The sequence below is a fragment of the Phascolarctos cinereus genome, unplaced genomic scaffold (genome assembly GCF_003287225.1).
Source record: "Phascolarctos cinereus isolate Bilbo 61053 unplaced genomic scaffold, phaCin_HiC Scaffold_5;HRSCAF=322, whole genome shotgun sequence".
Classification (NCBI taxonomy): Eukaryota; Metazoa; Chordata; class Mammalia; order Diprotodontia; family Phascolarctidae; genus Phascolarctos; species Phascolarctos cinereus.
Genome location: NW_027555958.1, coordinates 66,464,835 through 66,483,573, shown reverse-complemented (window position 1 = coordinate 66,483,573; position 18,739 = coordinate 66,464,835). Strand labels below are relative to the sequence as shown.

At 34.9% G+C, this 18,739-nt stretch overlaps 1 protein-coding gene across 1 annotated transcript in view; it reads right to left on the bottom strand.

Annotated features, from left to right (window-relative positions):
* Positions 1-18,739, bottom strand: part of COL11A1 (collagen type XI alpha 1 chain) — a 284,803-nt gene that overhangs the window by 220,078 nt on the left and 45,986 nt on the right. Inside the window, 1 exon segment of the mRNA XM_021000146.1 lies at positions 15,366-15,528. Coding sequence (XP_020855805.1) covers positions 15,366-15,528 — 163 coding nt within the window.

The window sequence follows — 18,739 nt, the reverse complement described above, 5'->3', positions numbered from 1 at the left end:
TATTGAATAAAGGTCTCTGTCTATTCAGAGGCTAAAATCTAAACCATGTTTAACAAACAAAGCAATAGGGAACTAATTTTGCCTGCCAAATGAAGCCACCCTAGGACATCAGCTTTGTTTTCTAAAAAGAATAAAAACATCTAAAACCCAACACTTGAAGGCGATGCACATTCCTTTTCTCCTTTCATCTTGACATTCTTGTCCACAGTGTAAAATCAGACACAGCCTATCACACTGATCCACATCAAACAGTTGCTAATGAAGCCCATCTGCAAATTTCCTCAGTTGACACAATATTCAAGGATTTTATGTTTTTATTTAAATTTAATTATATCTAAGTTTAAATTTTTTCAGCTAAATATTTTCTGAATAAAATGCCATCTACTTCCCACTCTCATTCACAAATTAACTACAACTATGCAAATATTTATGGTTGACTTTGATTTCTTAATACATAACTTTTTTTAACATAATTTCACACAAATATGGGTTTGACACAGAAGGTCAAACAAATCATGTGAAAGAGGCATATGTTTGCAGGCATCGACTTATTTAAACCTTCCTAATTTTATAAAAAGTCATAAGGAGAGTGTATGGATCAGGGTTTTGCCTCAGAACATATATTAATTTAGCAATGGAAACAAAACTGAATACAGTAGAAAGTGTGTTGAATTTGGAGTCAGGACACTGGGGTCTGACTTTTCTGACTTTGGGCAAATCACTTTGGCTTCTAGAATTCCATTTCCTCATTCGTACAATTTGGCATTTGTACTAAATGAGCTCTAAAGTTCCCTTCCAGCTCTGCATCCACAATCCATAAACAATTAGTTCAAATATACTAAGTGGTAGATTCATTTGTCCTGACATTGTCTCCTGTAGCTTCCCTAGCACACTGGATTTAAAGTGTCCTGGGTTCTCCCCACACCACTGAGCTGAGTGTTTAGGAATGTTCTGTGTCTCCAATTGAGTTTCCTAACTCTCACTTTGTTCTGCTTGCCCAGGGAATGAAAATTACTTGGCATAGCTCTTCCTTTAATAAAATCTGACATTTGTGGAGCTCTCTGAGCTCTACAAAGCTCTTTAGATACCTGACACCATTTCTTCCTCACAATAACTCTGTGGGTCAAGTACTAATAATTCGTTGTTCAGTCATTTCAGTTACGTCCAAGTCGTTACGCACCCTTTGGGGATCTTTTTTCACAAGGATACTGGAGTGGCTTGCCACTTCCTTCTCCATCTCATTTTACAAATGAGGAAACTGAGACAAAAAGGGCTAAGTGACTTGCCCAGGGTCACACATCTACTGTCTGAAGCCAGATTTGAAATCAGGTCTTTTTGACTCCAGGTACTGCAGTCTAGACCTCTATTCACTGCACCACCTAGCTGCCTGTATTTATCATTTACATAGCACTTTAAGGCTTACACAGTATTTTACGTATGTTATCTCATTTGACCCTTACAATCTTAAGGCAGGTGCTATCATCCTCATTTTACAGGTGAAGAAACCAAAGCATTGACCATGATTCCACAGCTAGTAAATTTCAGACATCAAACTCCAATACAAGCTTCTATTGAATTATAATCTAGCTCTTTTCCACTATCCAATCCGCTTCATTTTTTATTTATAGTTTAAAAAAACTTAAAAAAAAAACAAATATCACTTTGCCCCAAAATGTTTGGGCTGGAAATAGAATGCATTTATTTAAATATTTTACAAGGGCAATGAGATATTGAGGAAGATTCTAAAAGATGTCAGCAAACAATTTATGCATATACATATATGCATAAATTTGACATAGAACCAGAAATTATCTTGGAGGTGGAACTCACCAACTCATTTATTTTACAGATGTGGCACTTGCACCAGTCCGCACAGATCAGAAATGGCAGAGGCAAGATAAGAGTCCAACCCTCTGTCCCTAGAGATAGAACTCATTCCACTATGCCCTATTGCGCCCCAAGAGTTAGATGTGTTTGTACCTGTTGTTCATTCATTAATCTTAGTATACAAAAATTAAGGGAGATGTGTAATTTGTTTGCATTCGAAAATAAATAATTGACATGGATAACCCCAGACAAAATTTTGTTAAGGTATAAAGTTTAAGTAAAAGGCAAAATTGAGAGACTTCATCATTGCTTTTTTCTATCATTCTGAAGTTGAAAGATAACTGAACTGAAGTCAGGAGACCTGGGTCCTCAAAGAGGCTCCAATGCTGAATATCTATGTGGCAAATTACTTAACCTCTAAGCCTCAGTTTCCTCATCTGTAGACTACAGAAACTCTGTTTCCTTTGAACTAGAACATTCTATAGGCATGGGGACTAAACTTGTTATTTCTTTGATACAGGGAATTCTAAAATGAGGAAACTGACTCTACTGAAACATGTCAGCATCTTCTCTATGATGACACGGTCTTAGAGAGTTACCTAGAGCACAGAGAGGTTAGGTTACTTGCCCAGGGTCACAAAGCAGTATGTGTCAAAGATAGGAGTTGAACCCAGGGTTTTTGGTCTCTGAGGCAAGCTCTCTATCCTCTATACCGGGATGACTTTAACATCCTATGATTCTATGAAATTAGAATAATACTAAGTTTCTCACTAGACCAACAGGAAAAGATTTGTGAATCACATAATTACATGAGATTTTAACCCAATTAAATTAATATTCAGATGAATATCTAAATTGTTAGGCGTTTGTGGAGTCATCTGTCATATATGCGCAGAATTCTATTTCTCAGAAGTTTAGCTAGGAAAGATTTCTTCTTCAAATTTCTAACTAATTTCTGTTAGTCAATAATTTCCTATAAGATGTTCCTCACACTGGTTATACTTACAGACAAACATTTTGTCAGGAATAAATAAGGGCATCTGAATTTCTTGAAATCTAATCTTTTATTCAGTTTTTCATCCAGACTTTGTTTCAAAATGTTTGTTTCTGTTCTTTTCCACCCCAAAACGTCTTGATTGGCTGCCAATGAGTCACTCGGCTAAATTCACAAACACATTTTTCCTAATGGATTGTCGATGAATCAGTTTAAGATCAAAAGTGGATACCATTCATTCTTTTGATCACAAAACCAAAATGATTTTCAACATATTTATAGCAATACCTCAAAAGATAAAAGAATGAAATTATCCTAACAATGCAATTAATCATTTTATAAAGCAAAAATTTCTCTCCATTAAAAATAAAAATAAATTCAAGAATTCCTTTGTTTTAAACTTGATGATTTTTTAAAAAATCAATAAGAAATTCTAGGAAAGCTTATCTCACCTACCTCTTCTTTAATTTAAAGCCTTGTTTAAAAATCTTAAAAAAGACTAAACTTTGTCAACATTAGAAATACAGCTACTGTCTAGTAGCCAAATCTCTACATTTCTGAAGTTGAGAGAAAAGGTGCCACTTTTTAAAAAATGAATGTGTGTGTACACACACAATCTATCTATAGATGGGTAGATAGACTTATACATACACCAAATGTGCCTTACAGGTGAATTATGTGTGCTTGTGTGATGTAACTTAAAGGATGGTCTAGCTTACCCATGCTGACCTTTGAAAAAATATTTATGAATAGAAAGGAGACTAAATCCACTCATATCTGTGCATGCATCCAATCATACACAGATGCCTTTATGTGGCAGTGTAAGTGTGTGTGTAGCATATGTGTGTATATATATAAAACATGTGTTTATGTGTACACATACATACAGACACAAAAAGGGGACTCCAAAGTTTAAATAGTCTGCACTAAGATTTTTGGAACCCCCAGCAAAGACCCATTATATGCTTTTTGTCGTCCAGACAATCACATATAAAAATTGCTTTATGGTAAAAATTGCAATTTTTTTTCTTTTAACATGTAACAATTTACCATATGGTGAGTCTTTAAAACAAAATGGTTGTTAACATATGATACTTCATGGAAATAATTGGATATTTGGGAGTAGGTAAGCAGCTTGTTTCATGAGTAGGAAGTTGCTCTCTCACATTTATGAGAAACAATATAGTGTACTGGAGGGGTAAAAAATGTGCATCTATGGCCAAAACAACAACTATAACTACAACAATCACAACAATAAACCACTGGGCTCTAATATTGGCTCTTACCTTTGAATTTACACAAATAACTTCAACTTTTGGAACCCTTTCTTTCAATTGGTGACTTCTAAGGCCCTCTCTACATTGCCCCATAGCTCAAATTTTTGACAGAGCGATGCAAAGAGAATGGAAGAAAAGACTTCCTAGAATTTGCTCTGAGTATAGAATTTCTTAGTTACATTTCTGCTTTGTGAATTTTCCACTACATTATATCATTCATTTTTCTTATGGTAGATAGAAATTTTTCTCCTTCCTAGTACTTCTAAAAAGCACCTTTTTTGAAAATATATGCTTTTCTTTGAAAGGTTTCAGAAGATTATAATTTGAGACCCAGGAAAGGCCTCAGTTCACCTACTCAACTCATTCAATCTAAAGATTAAAGTTACATGACTTGCCCATGGCCACACAATGGCAGAATCCATGTCCTCTGAATCCAAATCTAACCCTCTCTCTCTATACTGCCTCTCTTCATCTGTTTCTTATCATACATTTCCCTTCTGAAATTAGTAACATCCTACTAAATTCCACAAAACATAAATGTGATGCTATAAAAAGGGATATTAAGAATTTAGTTGGGAAATAAATATCAGTAGCAGACAAACTGTAATTGGATAACGTTGTTTTTAAGGAAATGTCAGTCACAAAATGACAATCAGAAACTCTGAACAGTGTCAGAGATGTGTTTATGAACATTATATTTTGTAGAAGATGACATGAGTCAAAATCTAGGAAAAATTAAATAAATTATCAACTACTGGTCTTATGTCAATAATTAAGGTGGAGACATTCACATTAAAAAAAAAAAACTTCAGAGTTTTCTTACATTTTACTCCCCTATTTGCACTCCGCTGGAAGCCAGCTGGTGACTCCACTGGGCCTGGAGTCAGGAGGTCCCAAATTCAAATCTGACCTCAGGTACATGTTCAGTCCTTTCAGTCATATACAACTTTTCATGACCTAATTGGGATCTTGGCAAAGATACTGGAGTGGTCTGTCATTTCCTTCTCCAGCTCATTCCACAGAGGGGGAAACTGAAGGCTAAATGACTAGCCCCAGCATCACACAGGGTCACACAGAGTCACAGCTAATAACCATCTGAGGTTGGATTTGAACTCAGGTCTTCCTGACTCCAGGCCTAGCACTCTATCCACTGTACCACTTAGCTTCAAAAATCTATTCCTCTGTATGCTATTTGCATATACCATTCTAAAAATGGGTAAATTGATCTTGACCAAGTACAGAAAAAAGATTGTCTCTGTTTAGTTCAGTTTTTGAACAATTAGTTTCATTCTAGATAAAAATGGATTAGTATAGAAGTTACTACTATGTTGCCAAAAGAGGTTGACAAATTTGTCATTTGGTGTAGTGACTAAAGAGGTCAGAAATGTCTTAAGGGGAGTCAATAGAATATAATTAGCCATTCATCTCCTCTTCTTGTAAAAGTCCAAATAAGGCTGTGATATATAACATAGGAGTAAATAATACTAGCGCCATTTTAGTGAAGAAAATTTTGAGAAGTTGTATCATAATATCACATGGGTAAAGAGTTTAGGAAAAACAAATAATATCTAGCACTATGCTAATACTTTAAGGTTTTGCAAAGCCCTTTACGTATATTCTAATTTCATCCTCACAACAACCACATGATATAGGTGCTATTATCACACCCATTTTACCTATTAGGAAACTGAGGCTGAGAGAGGTTAGAGGCATCTGGTTGGTGTAGTCAATAGAGAGCTGGGCCTGGAGTCAGGGAGATTTGAATTCAAATCCAGCCTCAGACACTTACTAGCTATATGACCCTGGGCAAGTCACTTAACCTGTTTGCCTCTGTTTCCCCAATTGTAAAATGAAGATAATATAGACCAACCAATCCCAGAGTTGTTGTGAGAATCAAATAAGATAATAATTATGAAGTATGTAGCACTTTATGAGGCAAGATTTGAACCCAGGTCTTTCTGATTCCAAATCTAATACTCTATGCTACCAAGCGGGCTACCACATAACCGAGGCTATTTTACTCAAAAATATAATGCCTGATGCTTGGATGGAAGACAGCATGATTTTCTAAATAGAGTACTCACCGTAGAGTTTTTAAAAACCAAGGTTCAAATCCCACCTATCTATTTCTGAGAATATCACCAAGAGTGGCATAGAATGAGCAGTGAGATTTGCATTTGTGGAGGGAATTTCTAAATCAGTGAGATTGCAAAACCATTTGAGATTGAGACATTAAATCTCTCCTCTACAATTTACTCACAGTGTGATCACAGCCCATTCACTTAACCCTTCTGGGCGTCAGTTTCCTTATCTATAAAATAGACACAATATCTTTAGCACTTACCTCACAAGGGCTGCCATTAGGTTCAAATAGGCTAATTTATATTGTTTTCCAACACTTATAACACCACGTTAGTGATGGCTATTGTAATAATCAACATCATCATCATTATCACACTTATACAGTGCTTCAAGTCTTGTAGAATACTTTATATATATCATCACATTGGGTTCACACAATACCCCTGTGACATAGGTGCCATTATTATCTATATTTTGCAAATGACAAAAGATAGGAGAGTTTAAGTGACTTACCTAGGGTCACATAGCTAGCAAAGAATCTAAGGCAATATTTGAATTAAGGTCTTTCTGATTCCAAGTCCAGTGTTCTATCCACTGACACAGAGCTGCCTGCACATCCTTTTTTCATTTAAAAATGATATCACCCCCAAAATGTCACAGGCTACGTAATATGAGGTGGAAACCAAAAGTCATTCCAGCCATAAGACATTTTACAGGAAAGCAAGCCACAAGGCTATACATTCCCAAACGCACATGTTTTAACAAAAGAGATAAAGAAAAATACCAATCAACAGAGCCCACCCTAAGTACAAACTGTCCTTTGTTCACTCATGTATTGGCATTAGGACATTCTGCTGGACAAAGCAGCAGATTCACATTTGGAGACTTCTAATATTTTGTTCTCCAGGACAGTAAACCACAAGCCTTAGAGCCTTTAACTTGGGGCTCACTGGTATAATGGCCATAGCTTTGAAGCAATAATTGTTAGTTTTACCTAATTACAGACAATCAAATGGAGGGACACTGGTTAGAAGTCCTGGAGAAAAGAAAGCTTAATGACTGAACACCAAATTAGAGCCGTCAATTTGAAGTAATATATACTAAAACACTAAGTTGAAATTAAATGGCTTGCTTTATGGTCTCCTGTCAAAACTGTTGTCTTGGGCCTAAGGGAAATTGGGTAGCTGGGAGAACATCAATTTTCCAAACTGCACTGCAAGTCATAGAAATGTTGCTGTTCTCAGTGCCGAACATTTATGGTCTAAATTAAGTGCCTGCGCAAAGCTATGTTTCTTTTCTAATGAGTTATGTAACCAACCATCTTTAGTCCCTTCTCAGCAATGAGGGCCAACTGTATTATAAAATTGGGGGTTGAAGTTCGATGGAAAATGTAGATTCCTACTTGCATCACTTTCATTATAATCCTAGGAAAATAAATTAAGTAAGATAGAAATTACATAAAGGACTTTCTTTGTACATATTCCCTTCTGACTATGTTACCTTATTTCAGTTATACACTTAATGATTCTCTCAACACATACTAAGTGATTTTAGGCTGGGGACAATCTTTCTATAAGAAGAAGGAGCCCAGACATCTTGGTCTTACTCATTACTGGGCCATTTTCACAAACAGGATCATAGAATCTTAGCAGCAAAAGGGACCTTAGAAGCTATCTAGTATCCATCCGGGCCTACAATCTGAAGGATGAATCCACTATAATATCTGCCAAAAACTCAACCTCTGATTTAACAGTTCTAATAATGAAGAACTCAAAACCTCAATCTCAGAAGACAACTTATTTTTGAATAGATTTATTTATTTTTAAAAAATAAATATTAAGCTGAAATCTGTCTCATTGTGATTTCCCTTCATTGGCCTTAACTTAAGTCTACGCTATCTGGCCAAAATGACAGGTGTTCAGATAACTTTTTGTCCCTTAAATTTTCTCCTAGCCAAACATTTTCAAGGGTCTTATAATAAATTTCCATAAGAATGAAAGAAGAGTTATTTTTAATGGAAAAAATGTATATACAAGTACTCAATAAACACATAGTAGATAACTACAGAATTGAGATGATTCTTTAAATATGACAATTTTCTGAAGCAGAAAGATGCATGCTAGATTATACAAGATCCCATTCAATCATCCAGAGAATTGTCTAAGTTTTCTGTTGCTTTGTTTTCTACTTTGCTTAAGCCATGGGGACCTGACCACAAATACAACTAAAAACTCTAACCTTTCTTATGCATGACCCAGAAAAAAAAGAGATAATTTGGTCGTTTCTCTCAAATACTAACATTATTATATATTTATGGGATAATGGGTAGGTAAATGATATCTCAAAATAATTATTAAACAGATTTGACACTTTGGTCAGGAAATAAGACTTTAAAACTTGAAAGAAATAACTTTTTTTCTTAAAAATTAGTATTTGGGTGACCTATGTAAACATATATATATGTGTATGTGTGTGTGTGTGTGTGTGTGTGTGTGTGTGTGTTCTTGTTGAAAAGCAAAACTTTTCTTTTGCCTGCCTCTCTCTATTTTTAGGACCGTTCCAGGAGGCTATATAGAGACGAGGCAAATGATCATTGAAAACAGATAATCATCATCATTCAGTTAGTTCAGTCATGTCTGATTCTTCATGACCCCATCTGAAGTTTTCTTGGCAAAGATACTGGAATCGTTTGCCATTTCCTTCTCCAGCAATCTCATTCTTATTAAACCAAAAAGTCAGCTTTGGACTTTATTCACATTTTGAGTAAGCAGAATCTGCATAGAATAGTATTTTTTAAAAAACCTCTTAATTCACATCCATCAGAAACTACTGTAATAGTGTGAAAGACTTCTGGACAAAAAGTGTTCCATAATGTTAATTTTTCATCTACTTAGGAAATATATTCAACCCCAAGAATTCTCTCTCAGGTTTGGATTGGGGAAAGGGGCAAATCTTTCTCACGCAAGTTGCTATTACCTCTTGTTTCTCAAATAATAGCTCTCAGAAAAGGACACTCACTAAATAGCCATCTGTCACACAGCTATTTGGCTCTATATCACAGCATACATGACACTGAGGATACTTGAGGTGTGAAGGCTAGCTTTCATCTGGTATTTAGGGAATGTCTCCTTCTGTTTACAAGACACTAGGCAATAATTTGTTATAGTTAATTAATACCAGGCCTTGACCTTCCATGTACCTGACATTGTCACTGTGGTTAAGCATCTGTTCAAATATAGTGAAAATGATAAGTTCCTAAAGAATGTTTAAAAGAGAAACACTAGCTCAAAATGTAGATGACCACCCCAGTCAATCAATCAATCAACAAGCATTTATTAAGCACCTGTTATGTGCTAGGCACTCAGGGCTACAAAGATAAGGTGAAATAATCCCTGGCCGAAAGAAGCTTACATTCTAGTGGGGGGGATACTACATGCCTAGCTGTAAACACATACAAAACAGTGAAAAGATAAGCTTACAGGGGACATATTAGAAGTAGGTTGGATCAGGAAACACCTTATGGAGAAGGTAAAGCTGAATTTGAAGGAAACCTGGAATTTCAAGAGGGGGTGGAGAATTTTGAAAGAACATTCCAGGAATGATAACTATCTAGTGTTTTATAGAAAAGGCAGATACAATGTCTTGTTTAAGAACCAGAAAATAGTCTAGTATGGAGGACGATAGAGTGTATGGATGCAAGTATTTTCTGAGAATACTAGAAAGGATGGGAACATACTGAAGAACTTTAAATGCCAAACAGAGGCATTTGTATTTGATCAGAGAGGCAACAGGGAGCCACTGGAATTGATCGAGGGTGCTGGAAAATGGTAAGACCTATACTTTAGGAAAATTAACTTGGTGGCTACATGAAGGATATGTTATAGTGGGAAGTGATGTGCAGCAGAGAGACCAACTTTTATAATACTCTAGATGAGTTATGATAGTGGTCTAAATTAAGGTGATAGAAACTTCTATTGAGCTAGTTATTGTCCATTACAACAATCACGGGCAAAGTGATTAACATGGCATGTCTTCCAAAGGCCACAGTAGTCAGAGTATTTGAGAAAACATGACAGAGGGAATATTGTTGGAAATATGATAATATTGTTGGAAAATTAGTCATGATTTGTGCAGTTTGTAGAGTTTACACAAGGACAGAGAAAGGAAGGACTTACATGAGCTTTTCATGGGTGACTAAGAATGGATCTCTGAAAATGTCCATCATGTGTGGCAATTAAATGTTCTCCTTATTCTCCATTTAGGAGTTTTGTTAGGGAAATGATACTGCCTTTATCCCTGAGGTACTGTACATGTGTTTCTGTTTTGTTGGGGATGCTATTGAGGGGTTATATGCAACAGAGGGGGAGTCTGTCCATCTGATCCCTGAAGCTCCTTCCCACTTTAAGTTTATATGATTTTTGGAATGCTATGAAAAAGAATTCCTGGATTATATGGGGGGAGGTGTACTAGATGACTTTTAAGGGTTTGCCTAACTCAAATATTCCAAGGTTCTATAATTATCTTAATAATATTGCATAAAATATAAATTAAAATTGACTTCTAAATAACTGCTCAATCACTGTAAAATGTTAATTAGTTATTAGAAGTCAAAAATAGAAATTAAGAGCAAAATCATTATACTAAGAATATGCTCATGTATTTAAAATAATTCTTGTCCTTATGGAACAAGCATTCATTTTATATTTTTCAAGCTTTTAAATGAATGCAAAGGGAATGGGAGCAGGGAATAAGCATTTACATATTGCCTGCTATGTCCTGAGTACTTTTAAAAAATTATCTCATTTGATCCTCAAAACAACCTTAAGGCAGATGCTGTTATTATTTCCATTTTAAAGTTAAAGAACTGAGGCAAAAAGAGGTTAAGCAGCTTGCCGAAAGTCACATAGCTAGTAAGTTTCTGACCCAAATTTGAACTCAGGTCTTCCTGAATCCAAGAGAGTGCTCTATCTAATGCACCAACAGCAGCCTTGACAAAAGCCTAAGTCATTTAGTAAATTTACTACTATCTTAATCATTGTGGGTGGCTTTAAATATTAAACGTGCTAGTCATTAACAGTGTGCAAATAAATAGTTGAGATTACTTCATGGTTTAGAATGCAGTTCACTTTATTGTCATTGGAAAATGTCCTTCGAGATAGAAATAAACTATTCTTTCAAATACACAACTAAATTATGAAGTTTTTTTTTCATTTAATAGGAGCCTGAATGCTCAGAATAAATTTAACAAGTATGGGTATGAAATATGTTGGAAAGATGACATACATGTTGAAGATTTCATTTTTTTTTTAATTCTGTGGTCTGAAAGTTGATACTATAATCAGCAAATGCAGATGCTTTCACCACATTTTGTTCAACTCTTCACTGTCAGCCACAAATATTTATGTTGAAAACAATTCAATTTGGTTACACTAAGACATATACCCTACTTTCCAAAGAGTGTATTCCAGGTCCTAGTATGTATCTTCCCTAACGCAAGTACTGAAAGAAAGAACTTCAAAGGGGTCTCCAAAGCGATGCTAAGAAAAATGAACCTAATTAGAGTTAGGTTCTAATAATTCTTTTAAAATGCAGTGTAAAATACATCACAATGGTATGAAATCAACTGAGAGGTGGATGAAATAAGCTTTTTAGTTCATATAGCTTAGATGTAATTTTAGTTCATAGTTTAGATGTAATTTTGTCCTACACAGTGGGTCCTCATTACCAAATTTTTATTTCTATGGATTGGATTTGTCCTGAACTTCATCCCTTTAATCCTCATTTCAGCGTCTAGATTTGATTCTTCAGTATCCAATACAAATTTGTTAATGTTACAGCATCAGTCAGCATCATATAGCATTCTTGGGCTCTTGATACTGCCCATACATTTACTTTGATTATTAAAACTAAGCCACAAAATGAACCCAATGAATTAGTTTCATGGCAACCATCCATTTTTCATTAAGAGAAAAACATGTAGGTTTACACATAATAATTTTTCACTTTAAAATTTTATTTGTAACCACTGCTTATCTTGATTATAAAAAGCAATTTGGAGAAGTGCTTAACTTAATAGATTTGTAACCACTAATTGATCTCTGAGGTTTCAAATACAAATGATGTATATAATATGCCTCCAAAATCCTCTGCTTTCTAGAAAGCACATTGGCCCTGGAAATTTCACATTACCATCAGGTTCAATTATGGTTAAATCCATTTCACTTCCTGGATCTATTTCACTACCTATTGATCTGTAAAGAACATGGTGATGAAAAATACCTTTATGGGGTCATGGGATAAAGGTAGCTTGGAAAATGGAATAACTATAAACTTTAAAAAATCATGCCATCACTGAAAGAAAAGCCAATTTTGTCATAAATGTTATTCTAAACGTTAAATGATTGAAGGTGTAGTCATTGTACTATTATAATAATCTTCATTATTATTAAAAATTAGGCCAGTGACATGAAACCCCATTACATTCTGATTTAAATACATTTGCTATTCTGCCTGCCACACTATGCAATGTAGAAAGGAGCCAAACAAATTCCTAAACTATGGGGGAAAAACAAGCTAATCATAAATATGATTTGGACAGTCTAATAGATGAATAGCTTCTGCTTACACAGAGATAATTAAAGGACATACATACACACATACACGTATATGCGTATTCATATGTGTGTGTATGAAGGGAGTTGGGAAATTGGGGAAATGATGATGTTTGTCATACATGGCACCATTCTTGTATAATCTGCTATTTGGTTTAACTGATACCACTGTTCTCCTCTATTAGTTTTGATGATTACCAGTTAATGTCCTCTTACCTGTTATTATCATATTAAATGATTTGTAAATCACCTTCTAGCTGAAAAGAATGAATTAATTTAAAAAGATGATAGTTGCCATATAGAGCCCCATTACTAGGGAGGCAGTATACAGTAGTATAATGGAAAGAGCATGGGTTTTAAAGTAAGAGGACTAAGACACAAAATGAAATGCCAGCTCTGCCACATACAAGCTGCATAACTCTGGAAAAGTCATCTGTATTTCTCTGCACTGTAGTTTTCTCACCTATAAAATGAGTGGATTGGATATAATAACTTCTAAGGTTCTTTCCAGACTGAAATCTATAATTCTCATTGGGAACAAATTATACATTCCCAGAAGGTAGGAACTGTATCTTATGTCTTTGTGTGTCTCCCAGAGCACCTACTAAAAGGTGTTTGGCATGGTAAGTCACTAACAAATGCATTGTCACCCTCCCTGGAGGTCTTCAAAAAACAAAAACAAACCTAGATGACCACTTTCTAAGCATGTTGTAGAGGGGATTTTCGTTCAGATGTGAGTTGAAATAAATCATCTCTGAGGTATCGTTCATGTCTGAAATTCAATAATATATAACTGCTATACAGATACATGTATGTTGATACGTTGTTGAATGATAAAAATGGATTAAAATTTTAAGATTGTTTCTAGTCCAGAAAACTGCTAAGTTTGATAGGACCTTTCATTTATGAATGTGAGCTATCTATAAAATGTCATGAAAGGAAGGAATACCATCTCATTCTCCTTTGTGTTCCTACAATGTAGTTTTTTGAGCATAGAAGATAAATGAATTAGGGTGGAAATTTGCTTAGCTTGACTTGAACCAAGATTTATGTAGGCAAATACTCACAATGTGAAACTGAAATGTTGTCTTTTCTAAAATGAGGAAAATCTCTCTTTCTCCAAAGAAAATAACACAAAGTATTAAGTGTTTGTGAACACCTCCCTTATACTGGAAAATACCAGGCCCCTACTGGAATGTCATGATCATCTAAGGCCTCACTAGAACAACATTTCTGTGTGTATCACTTCATATCATATATGTATGAATTGACATGCTTTCTCAAAGTGCTACATAACTGTATGGCTTGTCATGAAAATATATTCAACCTTTGTAGTGAAAAATGCTAGATCATTGACAGTAAACTGCATACCTTTACTATGTAATTGAGGAATATATATGTAAAATTCAATAATGCTATAAGCAATAAATATTAGACAACTCAATGTCTCAAAAGTATATCCCCTTTGCTTTCTAGCATATATGCTTATTTGGTTTATATTAAATTAATAAAAAAATTAAGAAAGAAATCCAAGCTGTCCTCTGTTATTTTTCTCACACATGAAACTCTGTCTGCCATTTCCAGGCTGGCACTGGCTGTTTTCCATGTAGAGAATGTATTCTCGCCTTTCCTCTGCCTTACACAATACCTCTCTTCCTTGAAGACACAAAGAAGGACTATCACCAACATGAAACCTTTCTTGATCCCCTAAAACATTAATGCTTTTGTTCCCAAGAAACTTTATATTTAAGTACTTTGTATTAATTTCTGTTTATTCTCTTTATATTTGTACTGTATACATACATATATGATATGTAGCACATGTGTATATAAATACTTGTTGTCTCCCTCCTTAGAATGTAAGCTTCTTGAAAATGAGGATGATTTCAATCATTGTATTTGTTTTCCCAGTGTCTAGCATAGTACTTGTAGCAAGTGTTTAACAAATTTTAACTTTTTATGATAAAAATATGAAAAATCATTGCATCTGGTCTTTGAAAAAGCAGAGGAAGGAAGACTTTTACTTTGGTTTCCTGTTGGTGCTGCCTTTAAAACTCTGTTCAGCAATCTCCTTATTACCAAAAAGAATAAGAGAAATTGATCTTATTATAATGAAAACAAATATGTTTGCCATGTGCAAGATGATCTCTGCTTTAACTTGGAGCAGTCCACAAAGAAAGCACAGAAATACCGAGTCTTTGCCTTGTCCATTTCTCTAAGGTAATCTCCTAAAGAAGGAAATGAGGAGAATCTCTCTTTCTCCAAAGAAAATAACACAAAGTACTAAGAGTAAAACCATTTGTCCCTCCCAAGAGAATGGCACTTCTGTGTTCCAATCACCCAATCTGTGTAACTGTTTTTGAGGCATTACAATTGCAGTGTCTCGTCATTCTCCTCCTGAGCAACAGGAAACACCCTCACTATACACACCCACAGGGTCAGAAAGTAGGCCAGCTTTTCTTTGCTTTCCAAACTTCACCTTACCAAGTATCTAAGGCTTACTGTTATTAATCTTGCCAGGTCTTTAGCTCATCCTCAAAGATATTCGGCTCAAATTAAGTGTGACTTTTTTACCTCAAAAACTTCTTCGTCCAAAATCCTTGTTCCAAAAACTGTTATCCCATTGATGTCGACAACTGCTTTGTCACTTCTCTGGAGTGGTTTAGTCGTTTTCTTCTTGCAGTCAACAATCATAGTCACCGTTTTTTTCTCCACACTGATAGCAATCCGATGCCACCTTGAAAAGCAGCACAATTCTTTTATGAGCTTTAAAGACAACCAGCTCCAAAGCTATTTATTTGGAAATTACAAATGATTGAGCTTGGCCATATGTAAGTTATGCACAATTAAAATGCATTTTAAAATTAAAAAAAAAGGAAACTTTATCATTCAATTGGACCAACATAGGTAAATGATGCTTATTTCCCAACTTCCTGGAATAGGAATGCTGTGCACCAGCCAATGACCACAATTGTATTATAATGCTACCCTGTCTACAGCTAGGCACTCTGAAGGACCAGAGAGAAATGCAAGTTATGCAGGAGGCTTAACAGTCTAGGTTGCTAAGTAATTGCCAGTCTTTTACTTTACTTTACGTTGAAGAGACAAAGGCTTAATCTCATCCTGTCCAGATGAGGGTGTTTAATAGAGGTTAGGGTGGGATCAAGGGTAAGTAATAGGGTCTATGTATGTAAATGCTCGCAAAGAAAGTGGAATTCCACTTATTAGGGGGGAAAAAGTCTGTAGCCAAGGTCCCCAGAGGGTGACTGTAAAAGGGTGTGTCTATTAGTTAAATAATTTATTCCATCTGAAGCAACCAAACATTGTAACCCTTAAAGACAGTATGCTCCTCTCTTAATTCCATATTTATTCTGAGTCTCCTTGCTTCACTTTACCAGTTTAATTTCAAAACAGTAATAGATCACTATTGAGCTACTGTGGGAAGGTTCCAAGTTTAAGACACAATAACTTTCCTTCTTTCCAGAGCTGGCAAGAAGTGGGAAAACTAAAAAAGCAGCATATTCAACCCATGTGTGGAGAGGGAGCTTCAAATCACCCTACAGCTACTGGCTCCCGCTAATTCACGAATGGTGATGACAGAGTCGGGGGGAGACGCGTCCAACCCTTTTGGAAACATACATACCCTAACTGCACAGTATAATGATGAATTTTTATTAAGAATATCTGGTACTAATAGAAACCATGTGAGTGAAGCTGCTCACTTGGATTTTTTTTTTAATGCCACTAGCCCTCTGGTTGAGACTTTATATTTTTCCATGCAAAAGGTGCTTGATTGATATTTCAGAAGTATCTAGGATTTGATCCATAAAATAAGCAAAGAAAAGTTAGGAGACTGTTATAAGGCCTAGCTCATGTGACCTGGCATAAGTAATGCCAAGGCAAAGTATATTTCCATAGATACTCATTCTAATTTCTCTGAAGGGTGCACTCTAGTGAAACAGCCTATCTCTTTGTACCTCCCTATATACTTTCACATTATAACCTGTATCAGAGTTATTTATGGACATGTCTTCTTATCACCAGAAGATTGGCCATGACATTATGATTATTCTTTTTTTCTGCCATAGCAAGTCATGCAGATATCTTGCTCTCTGTATTGGGGAAAGGAATACTCAGATGAATGAAATAATGAAAACCTGAAATACTGAGGGGTACAAATTATATCTAGTTCATTAGAACACCCGCTTTTTTCAGGAAGGAATATCATCTCATTCTCCTTTGTGTTCCTAGTTTTTTGAGCATAGTAGATACTTCATAAGTATTTATGAATGAATGAGTGAATTTATTCTGGATTAGGGTGGAAGTTTGCTTAGCTTGACTTGAACCAAGATTTATGTAGGCAAATACTCACAATGTAAAACTGAAATGTTGTCTTTTCTAAAAAACAATTTGTTGACATATCACTTCCAATATTCTACAGCTGCACTTCTATTGAATAGAAAATAGTAACTTTTTTCCATTTTGGGGTGGCTTAACATTATTAAAAGAATTAGGATAAACTCTAAAAATAATTAATTTCCTGAAGTTAACCTGTGAACTCAAATATAGTAAAACTTAACAAGTATGACAAACATATGATGCAATACACATGTGCATATATACATATACATAATAAACATATAACATAATACAATTAACATATAACATATTACACAAACATAAACATATAGAAAGGCCTAATAGTAACACCTGTATTTATAAATATGAGCTCATTTTTCAGCATCTTCATGTGATATGATTATTACATGTGATGATTTTACATCAAGAATTTATTTAGCTCAATATTATCTTGCTTGAAATGGTTATCATGAGAAAATAATTATTAATTAGTTGATTTTGAGTGCTATTTTAATGGATAACTATTTTCCATAACACTATCCAAAGAGATTAACACTGACTCAGCTAGCCCATGAGTGATCTGAATGGCATCTTGGAAAAAAATACACACGTATATTAAGGAGGGAGATTAAATTTTGGTCACTACTGAAATCACAATGAGTAAAACTGTGACTCATATGTCTGTTTTTAGCCTTATGATGTCATGAGTTACTGCTTCTTTAAGCTTTCATCTTTGATAAACGTAGCACCTGGAACGGGGCCTGACATGTAGTAGCACTTAATATATATTTGTTGATTGATTAGCTGATTGATGATTGTCTTGGCTAAATGCAAGCATGTGATTATGAACAAGGAACTAGGCAGCTTTGCTCTAAAACCCCTGGGATTATTCTTCTTTAGTCCATGGCATTTTCTATCCTTTTGCTATTGCTCCAAGGGGTGGCCTTTCTACCTCTTCCTCTGGAAACTGCCATATACGCACCAACACTAACATTGCATCTGAAAAGAGCTTGTCAATCATTTGTCCTATAGTTCCATTCAAGATCCCTGTGACTTCCCAGGCAAAGACAGTCTTCCCTAGTTACCACTCCCATATATTTAATATCTTTTCATATTTGGATTTAAGATCTTTAAAGATTAGAACTGTCCCATTTTTTTAAATTTTTATCCCCAGTGCTTGGCATAGTGCTTGATACATAGAAAAGTGCTTAATATTTTTCATTCATTCATTCAATCCATTCAACAAGTCTTATAGTTTTACAAAAGGGATCCAGATCCAGAAAATATACTTTTGCCTTTTAGTACTTTACTCATGCCCATATACCAAGGTGGGAATCAGTTAAGACAATAATGTTTAAGCGTTAATATTGACAATGTCAACAGAGCACAAAATTCTTTGTTTCCTGTGACAATTAGGCAACAAGCATTTTTTTTAAATAATCCATGATAGTCAAGATTCAAAATTAAATTCAAAGAATTCCTTTGAAAAAGGTAATGAATTTCATTGAATCATTTATTTATTTCCTTCCCAAACTCACTTATTTATTTCCTTCCCAACCCATAATCAAATAAATAAGTTTACCAATTAT